Source organism: Natrix helvetica (genome assembly GCF_964273705.1).
Source record: "Natrix helvetica genome assembly, chromosome: 3".
NCBI lineage: Eukaryota > Metazoa > Chordata > Lepidosauria > Squamata > Natricidae > Natrix > Natrix helvetica.
In genome coordinates this window covers 114,774,019-114,784,365 of record NC_138549.1, presented here as the reverse complement: position 1 = coordinate 114,784,365, position 10,347 = coordinate 114,774,019, and the positions used below count along the sequence as shown (strand labels likewise).

Below are 10,347 nucleotides of genomic sequence, written 5' to 3'. Positions count from 1 at the left end.
CTATGTGTCCTCATTTAAAACAGCACTCAGAAAAAAATATGGCATATTCAGATTTTAAGTCACTGAGAATTTTAACTGCATAAGTATGTGTGGATAGTGAGGGAGAGGGCTAGATAGAGTTCCTGAGTTTTTAAGATTTTAAGACTCCAGAAAATCTAGAGAAAATAAATAGAAACTGCTGCTAGAAAAGCAACTAACATGATGAGGTGAAGATGCCTTGTTGAAGGAAAAGCTTTTACAATCATTTTGTTCGTTGAAAGTCTGTCCCAAAGACTAAAGAGGCAGGGAAGTATTAGCTAAATAGAGCACCCTATTAGTATCTGCAATTCCTCTGTTACTGATGCTCACAAGTGGGGGGAGAGGGAGGGACAACATGTTGTGAAATAAGGCAACATACAACCTCCACAGGTGGGCCCAAATGGCAAGAAATCCTAATAAGGAAAAAAAAACCTGCATATAGTCTCCTTCATGTCGGTTTCTAGAGCGAAGTGGGTAGTCAATGCCTCTTCAAAATCTGAGAGGGAAAGAGAAGCCCACCCGGCATTTGCAGGAAAACGTTAAAGGAGGGGGAGAGGGAGGAATGCTTCCTGTTTGATTGGTCTCTGCCATGTACAGTATTGTGAGAAAACACCTTTGTCAAATCGCAGAAATTGCAACCGTTTGCAAAAAAGCCCTAAATGATCAATAGTAGAGATGGATAAAAGGGGCAGAAAACACCTTAAACTGATCCACTGAAATCTTGGTCGACATTGCAATTTTCAGTTACAGTAAATACAGATGGTCTTATGGCCAATATTCCATTTCTGTTTTGAAACTAATTTGTCCACCTAATAAGAGCATGGCATTCGGAAAGGGTTCTGGAAAAGCGCATGTTGTCTTTTTTTTAATCTCTCCGAGGAGTTCTAAACTGGCTATTCCACCGATCCGAATAAAACGTGACTCCTTGCCCCAAACGAAGCTATGTGGGGAGCGGATGTGTAATTTTCTGGTCATCTCCACCGAGATGCTGCTGATAACATTAAAAAAAAAACCACCCCACTCGGCGCTTATTCCAAATGTAAACCTGCTCGGTTTCCGGTTGTGTTATTTCTACGTGCGACGGAACGATGTTGCGCTTCGACATCAGCCAGGGGGGCTTAAAACGGTGTGACTCTTGGAGGAGGAGGAGGAGGAGGAGGAGAAAGAGGAGTTGTTGCTAGAGCGTCCCTCCGCCGGCCCCTGATACCGCCGCCGAGCATGGCGGTTGCACAGCGGGCGAGCGGCAAGCGGTTATTCTTGCAGCATCTGCGGAAAGCCTCGCCTTCGTTTTCTGCTTTGGGACCCTGCCGGCATCGCCATTACAAGAAGAAATGGGTGGGTGATAAAGAGCGATAGCGGGGCGCCACCTGCGCACACGGGTGTTCGCTGCCTCCCCGCATCATCAATATGCCAGCCCCTTTAGCTAGAGCGCAAGCCCTTCGTAACTCCACGGAGCCACTTCGACCTGATTTCTCGACCCTCCTTGTCTTCTCTTAGACCAGTGTTTCCTAACCTTGGCAACTTGAAGTTGTCCGGAGTTCAATTCCCAGAATTCCCCATCCAGCGAATGCTGGGGAATTCTGGGAGTTGAAGTCCGGACATCTTCAAGTTGCCAAGGTTAGGAAATACTGTCTTAGACTCTTCCCTTCCTTCCTTTCCTCTCTTTATTAGAATTAATCCTTCCTTGGTCATATTAGGAAGTGTTTCTCAAACCTGATGGCTTAAAGAACTGTGAATTTCAATCCACAGCATTTCCTGCATGGCTAGCTAGGGAATGGTGGGAGTTGAAGTCCACACATCTTAAAAGTGGCCAAGGTAAAAATAAAAATACACTATACTATAGGCTAGCCTCAAGTTTTCCTTTTCTTAAGATACTGAACCATGTCCTCCTGGTGATTTAAAGGAAAACAACTGCTTTTCCAAATGAAAGGGATGGTCTTACATTGAAATTACAGTAGGATGACTGAATAGTTTTGCATTGGATTACACTGATTATTCTGTCTAAACAAATGCACCTCCAGAAGCCCAGTCTTATGCATGATTTTTTGAAAGTCCTAAGGAATTTTATTATCAGGTTATCAAGTGTTGCACAACTAGCCTATATCATTCTATTTAAATATACTGAGATGTGTAGTGTTTAAAGCTAGATTATAGTTTTTTATTAGCAATCTACATTTGGCTTCTTTTATTGATGTTCTTTATTAAAGATGATGTGTATCTTGGGATAAGATGATTTTCCCCTGTTTTGATTTAGGTATGTGGAATGTAAAGTGATAAATAATTTCAACAATTGTTTCAATGAAAAAATACTCATTTAACACACCGTTTTAACTCAGCTGATTGAACTGGACTCTTGAATACAGATAGTCCTTGACTTACGATTACAATTGAGCCCAAAATTTCTGTTGCTAAACGAAATATTTGTTAAGTGAATTTTGCCCCATTTTATGACCTTTGCCGCCATAGTTGTTAAGTGAATCACTGTAGGTTGGCTTTCAGATAGTAGCACAGTTGTTAAGTGAATCTGGTTTCGCCATTGACTTTGCTTGTCAGAAGGTTACAAAAGATGGTGACATAATCGGGGGACACTGCAACCATCATAAATATGAGTCAGTTGCCAAGCCTCTGAATTTTGATCAAATAACCATGGGGATGCTGCAGTGATCATAAGTGGGGAAAACGAGTCACATTCTTCAGTGCCGTTGTAACTTTGAACAGTCACTAAACAAATTGTTGTAAGTCAAGAATTACTTGTACAGGCTCTCTTGCTGAAGAAAACCTCTTCTAGAGGTTCTTGCATATAAGGAGGAAATGCGTGGAGTTGATCATGTGGGTTTTTCTTAGTTCAAAGTAAGTAGAAAATAATGGTGTGGGCTTAGCTTCATAATTACAGTTTTCATTCACATTTATCAACCATGTTATAATATTAGTCTTCAATATGTGCATAAGGGAGAACTCACTCAGTAGGCAATCCCAGTTTGAAAATTATGCTTCATTATCAGTGACAACTATAAAATGTTTCCATTGGATGACGATTATTTTTTTTGAATTGTTGTACAGGCAGCGACTGATCGTCGGCCAACTAATACCAGAGTGGCTCTCCAGGTCTTTGACATGAATTATGGAGACCAGTTTGGCAGCCTCTGGCCCTCAATTCGCATCAGTCTCCTATCAATGCAAAAATATGGGGCTCTAGTCAACAATTTTTCTGATGTAGAACAAGTCATTCAGAGTCTGGAAGAGCTGAGTGCAGTAGATTTCATCCAAGAATCTCAGAAAGTCATCAAGGAATTAGATTCCTCCATTGAAGAAGATGACAGCATGCCAACTTCATCTCCCCAAATTCAGATAGAACTTTCAAAGACTGAAGTACAGCATTTTCCTTCTGTCAGTCCTAACATCAAATGTTACACATTCCCCAAAGGAGACATCAGTCGTTTTCCTCAAGCAAGGTATGAATTTTTACAATGCTTATCATTTTTCCCCCTGAAAATAGCCATTTTCTGTTCTTCTTAAACTTGCTATTTTGCTTCAGAGAGGTTTTCTTAATTTAATAAAATAAATAAAGTGATCTTTCAGAAGACAAAAGAACAAATGTATTTAAATGTATTCGTCCCTGGCTGCAACATCAAAAATGCACCATTATAGATCATATATTTATTTTAGCATGTATGTGTCATTTTCCAAAGCCTGACCAAGACAGTAAATAAAATATTCAAAATACAACATATTATACTTATAATCTATAAAATCAAAACTTCTGATAAACGAAATCTTCCAAAGTATTATATTAGCAATAGTTGAGATACATATTCAGATGCATATTCTGTCTCTAAAATTAGGGCAAGACACCTGTGCTTAAAACATTTCTCCTCTGCCCCAACCAGTATGGAGGGTAATCAGATAAGATGGAAGATCATCTATTAATATTTGGAGGGTGATGTATTCTTGTTTTTGTATAAAATCAAGCAGAAAAAACTTAAATACAAAAGACAAAAAGGTGTCATAAAACTGTTTTTCAAGATACAATTGCATATATACAAAAGACAAAAAGGTGTCATAAAACTGTTTTTCAAGATACAATTGCATATATACAATTGTATATACATTAAATTCTTAAAATAATAGGTTGCTTCTGCTTTGAAACCTCCCTGTTATTCTGGTCCATTTATCTCAGCAACAGCAGCTCTCTAACGTTTACCTGGGACTTTTGTAAATAAAACATATCATATGCTTTGCAAATCTTCATAAGCAGTCATGTGTATAAACATAAATCGAGTTACAACAAGAATATTTGCCTACTTGGGGCTAGTAAGTATGCATTTGCAATGGTTGTATATTTCCACCTAATACATTTCTTTGACTTGTAGACCAGACTTCATAGGGATTCTTGGTTACTATCTCCTGGATGCTGCCTCAATTTTACCTGTTTTGGCTCTCAATGTAGAGCCTGGAAACATAGTCCTTGACCTTTGTGCAGCCCCAGGTGGGAAGACACTGGCACTTTTACAGACTGGGCATTGTTGTAAGTAACATAATTTACTAATGTTGCTTTTCCAAGTTTAGGTATTTCATTGGTAGATGAATTGGTGAAACTGTTCTTTTGAAGTTTTAGGTAGAATAACTCAGCACCTTTCAACTGTGGCAACTTTAAGATAATGTGGATTTCAGCTCCCAGAATTCCCCAATCAGTAAGGGTTATATTTTTTGTGAAAATATACTTCTCATTCAGAATATAGAGTTGGGAATATTACATGTTCTGTGCATATTGATTGAAAGTGCTTTATAGTCCTCTCTAAGTGGTTTTACAGAGTCAGCATATTTCCCCCAACAATCTGGGTCCTCGTTTTACCCACCTCGGAAGGATGGAAGGCTGAGTCAATCTTGAGCCTGGTGGGATTTGAACTGCAAAATTGCAGGCAGCCGGTAGTCAGCAGAAGTAGCCTGCAGTACTGCACTCTAACCACTGCACCACCAAGGCTCTTACACTGTATGAGAGCTACAGTCACAGATCATATTAAGTTAAATCACAGATGGATAGTCTGTTGTGTGAATTTACTCAAGATCCAGAGGCAATCCAGATTCCACTAGGGCTTTCACATTTGCATTCTCAGCCAGAGGATGGCAATCGTCTGGCAATTATGGCAATTGTGTCCCAAAGGGACATAAAGTTCAAATAGATTATTTTTGGGGGTATATCTGATGACAATTCTTCACTTTCATCCTCTATTACTTCATCTGAATATGTGACATTGGTTTGATAGGCAAGATATATGTACTTGTGAATAAGTGAGAAAAAGGTGAAGGAGAATGATCTATAGATACTTGAGAGAGATCACCCACATCATATAGCAAGACAGCCTTCATTTCTATGTAAATTTATATCTGTTTTGACAGAGTCTGAGATATGCTGTCCTTGGTTTAAGCTTCTTTCTTCTTGAAATAGGTGAGCTGACAGCCAATGATGTCTCTATCTCTCGCACGGTCCGGCTACGTAATGTCCTTCGCAGCTATCTTCCCAAAGAGATCCAAAACATAATGCAGGTTACTTCGCGGGATGGAAGAAACTGGTGTCATACTGATACGGGTACTTTTGATAAGGTGAGTATTATTCTAACTCTTGATATTGGAAATTGAATCACCTTTCTTTTTTAATGGGATTCCATTTGCCAAATAGAATCATTTAGATTTTTTTTTTCATTTTTTAATTTCTTCGTTTCCCCCCCCCCAATTTCTTTCTAGTCCTTTCCCCTTTACTAGATCATCTTTAGAATTCTCCCTGTAGTGGAGTACAGAGAGTTTATAAACCAGACTGATACAGAAGATTTTTGGAGTTTTTAATCTTAAAATTAACAATATCCACTTCAGAATGCCGTAATAAAATCCTTAATCATCTATCCTTGATTATTTATACTCTGCAATCAGTACAGGAGCCATGGTGGCGCAGTGGTTAGAGTGCTGGTAGACTGCCGGCTGCTAAAAGTAGACTGCTGGCTGCTACTTTTGCTGACTGCCGGCTGCCTGCAATTTGGCAATTCAAATCTCACCAGGCTCAAGATTGACTCAGCCTTCCATACCCACATACGAGGTGGGTCAAATGAGGACCCAAATTGTTGGGGGCAATATGCTGAGTATTTAAACTGCTTAGAGGGGGCTGTAAAGCACTGTGAAGCGGTAGATAAGTCTAAGTGCTATTGCTATTGCTTACGATCACAATTGAGCCCCAAATTTATGTTGCTAAGTGAGAAATTTGTTAAGTGGGTTTTACCCCATTTTACAACTTTTCCTGCCATGTTTGTTAAGGGAAGCACTGCAATTGTTAAATTAATAGCATGGTTGTTAACTGAATCTGGCTTCTTCACCGACTCTGCTTGTCAGGTGGTTGCAAAAACAGATCACATGATCCTGGGACATTGCAACCGTCATAAATGTGAGTCAGTTGCCAAGCATCCGGATTTTGATCACCATGGGGATGCAGTAACTACCATAAGTGTGAAAAACAGTCTTAAGTCACCTTTTTTCAGTGCCGTTGTAACTTTGAAAAGTCACCAAATGATCTGTTGTAAGTCGAGTACTACCTGTAGCTCATGTCTTGATTTAGTTCCCTATTGTAATATCCTCAAATGCAGCAGTAGAAACAATCCCTCAGGTTCAAAGTAATACCCTGTTTTCCCGAAAATAAAACCTCTCCAGATAATAAGCCCAATTGGGCTTTTGAGTGCATGGGCACTCAAAGATCTCCTCGAAAATATTGCAACACAGCAGCAGCCGTGAGGTGACCACGCTCGCCGCCTCCTGCATCTCAAAAATAATAAGACCTCCCCGAAAATAAGGCCAAGCGCTTATTTCGGGGGTCAAAAGAAAATAAAACCATGTCTTATTTTTGGGGAAACACTGTACCTATTTTAAATTTATGGTATTGGTTATCAGTCAGCTTCTGGACTGAATTCAGATGCTGGACATTATCTTTAAAGCCCTACAGGGCATAACATTGGGTTAGCTCAAGCAGTGCTCTGTCTGATTAGAACTTGCTTGCTTAGTTTTGTCATTTAAAACAGTGGTCCCCAACCTTCTGGCTCTGCGGATTGGTCTCGGTGGGAGAGAGGGGATGGTTTTGTGTGTGTGCCCCGCCGCCCGTGTGAATGAAACTTCACAAACCTGCCCGCCGCTTGCATGGCTGGTTCCCAAGGGGCCATGGACTGTACCAGTCCATGAACTAGGAATTGTTGTTCCAATTTTATTCAGAAAACTTTATAGCAGTCTAGAAATATGAACCTTGGTTTACACGTTGTGGTCTAGCACAGCAGCCATAGCACTATAATTACTTTTAAGCATTTGCTTACATACATTGATCTAAGAATAGTTATTGCTGTAACTGGAATTGCAAGAGATGGTCAGTATTCCTATCATACTTTTTCCAAAACAACAGAGTAAAGGGGAGTGGAATAGAATAGAGCTGCAAGGGACCTTGGAGGTCTTCTAGCCCAGCCCTCTGCTCAAGCAGGACATCCTATACCATTTCACACAAGTGGCTGTCTAGTCTCTTCTTAAAACTATTTAATGATGGAATGCCCACGGTTTCTGAAGGCAAGCTGTTCCACTGGTTAATCGTCCTCACTGATAGGAAGTTTCTGCTTAATTCAAAGTTGCTTCTCTCTTTGATTAGTTTCCAACCATTCCAACTTTAGAACCTGCCTTTTCAATTTCTAGAACAAAGGAAGAAAAAGAACAAACTTCAAAACTTTGCTTGAATGTCCATCGTACATGGAAATAGAATTAAAAGTATAGTGTAAAGCTGTCTTTAATGTAAGGAAATTGTGGAGAAATTTACCAGAGGGAATATTTGCTTGGTTCCATTTAGGTACTTGTTGACGTGCCATGCACAAATGATCGAAAGTCAGTCTTGGAAAATGATAACAATATCTTCACGTATTCAAGAAAAGGGGAACGTCAGATGTTGCCAATGCTGCAGCTGCAACTGCTCATGTGAGTGATTATACTGTGTTGTCTACGAATGATTAAAGAAAAGAATGTTCTAGACAGCTCAAAAATGTTTTATTCCTCTTGCCTTGGCCATGCAATTCCAAAGATGGTCTTGTAATTTCCAGAAGTCTACCAACAGGGATCAATTTGTGGTGTTCCAATTCCAAGATATATCAAACAGTTCAAAGGATTCACTTTCATAAACCAATGAATTGCCCCCAAAATAGAACAGAAGTTGAAATTAAAATTATTGGAATAAATATAAATAACCCCAGATATGCTCATTTTATTACATTAATGGCTAGAAGTGAAGAAGACTAAATCATGCGTTGAAGATGAAAGATAGGAGTAAAAAAGCCAGTCTGGTGCTTGGTGGATATTTTTTTAAAACCAACATTCTAAAATTGTGTCAACCCATTGCCAATAGGAGTAGTAACACACATTATTTTCTTAGGGTCAAAACTGCACAGAGGTGGTTTTTTGTAACCAAAAGGGGAAAAAAAGATGTTTGCTACCTAGGAGAAATATTATGGCAAATCTAGATATATATTTATAAAGACACTTTACTGCCAACCATGGTACATGGTCTTCCCAATCATAACTGTGAAAGCTAGACTGTCATAAATGCAGAACAAAGAAAGTCTATGCTTTTGAATTGTGATGCTGGAGAGGATTGTTGAGAATACCTTCAATTAGCAAGAGGAATAAATGCTAGATAAAGTAAAATCAGACTACAAATTGGAAGAACTAATAATAAAACTACAAGTTAAAGATTTGAGATGTATAATGTTATGCAAGGTCATTGAAGACGACCCCAAGCTTCAAAAAATCAAAGGCAGTTGACAATCCTGGTGATTTATTATCCATTGGGTGACAAAAGAGCTTGAAATGATAGAATGGCCAAACAATTAAAATATTACCCATTATGAATCTGCATTTTTCAACTACATTAATATTCTTACACCTAGGAGTCGTCCACTCTTGAACTCAATTGTTGAAAATTCCATAATAATCAATTATGCTTTTTCATTATGTGATGGCTGGGGAAAAACAATACTGCTGGCAAGGATTTCATTCTCTTTGGCTGGAGGCCAGATTTCAGTTTTGAGAAAATGACTGGGCTGGCATAAGATATGCAGGGTTTCCCATTCACAAAAATGCTGAATGCTGGTGTACTTAGTAACAAAAGAAAAAGGCAAGTATGACAGATAGGATTCCATGGGAGATGTCTGGGTCTCTTGGTGCCTAAAGCATTATTTCTAGGAACTCAGTAAATTAATGATATATTAACAAGGCAGAGAAAGGAGAATTGATTCTGTGTATAGCTAGGGCTCAAAATATAGTATAGAATAAGGATTCCCTGTGCATTCTTGCACTGGCATATGGTGTATGCTTCACTCTGTTGTAAAAGGGGCTCATTACAGTTGAGAGGTATCTACCACAATAATTTCTTTCCTGCTTTTTTCCAGAGCTGGAGTCCTTGCTGCTAAGCCAGGAGGAGAGGTGGTATACTCCACATGCTCTCTGTCTGAGCTCCAAAATGAGTATGTGGTTGAGAGAGCTGTGGAGTTACTAAACATCCAGTACAGCATCAACGTGAGAGTAGAGGACTTGAGCCATTTTCGGACATTGTTCCAGAACACATTTTCTTTCTATTCAAATTGTAGAGTTGGAGAACTTATCCTGCCTCACCTCACAGCTAACTTTGGACCCATGTATTTTTGCAAATTGCACAGAATGAATTAGATTGAAGAAAGAACAGTGTAAAAGGAAGAAAGGGATTTCCCATATATTATTAAACATCTCTTCAAAAGACGCAATGGAATTTACCAAAGCCACAGACATTTTGTTTTGTACTTTACATGCTGGGCCCTTTACATGTCATTCAACGCATGGGCAGTCTTACCAGGTAGAAATTCCATTTACATGCTACTAATAAGATGCATTTACATACATCTAATTATATAAATATCATGTTTCCCCAAAAGACCTCCCCGGATAATAAGCCCAATCGGGCTTTTGAGTACATGCACTAAAATAACCCCTTCCCCCTTTGAGGAAAAAAGGTGCGTCTTATACTCTGACAAATACGGTACATCTTCTGGAGGCAAGCTGTTCCACTGATTAATTGTTCTCACTGATTGGAAATTTCTCCTTAATTTTATGTTGGATCTCTCTTTGATAAGCTTTCAGCTGTGAAATGTCTATGGAGCTGCTCAATCATCCAGGTCATGGTTGTCCAAAGCTGCTTTTCAAGAGGCAACTGGGTTTCCTTGTTTTTTTTAATTTGAAAATGTACTGCTTCTTGTTCAAGAAGCTTCTTCGAATGGAATTGAACTCCAGAAC

The 10,347-nt window shown here is 39.2% G+C and overlaps 1 protein-coding gene across 1 annotated transcript; it reads left to right on the top strand.

The window, feature by feature from the left end:
- Positions 1-1,188: 1,188 nt before the first annotated feature.
- NSUN4 (NOP2/Sun RNA methyltransferase 4) lies at positions 1,189-9,816 on the top strand. The gene is made up of 6 exons (XM_081946511.1): positions 1,189-1,353; positions 3,079-3,470; positions 4,389-4,543; positions 5,465-5,619; positions 7,880-8,004; positions 9,471-9,816. Exons 1-6 carry the CDS (start codon positions 1,237-1,239, stop codon positions 9,745-9,747), a joined length of 1,221 nt encoding a protein of 406 aa, XP_081802637.1. The 5' UTR covers positions 1,189-1,236; the 3' UTR covers positions 9,748-9,816.
- The last annotated feature ends 531 nt before the right edge of the window (positions 9,817-10,347 follow it).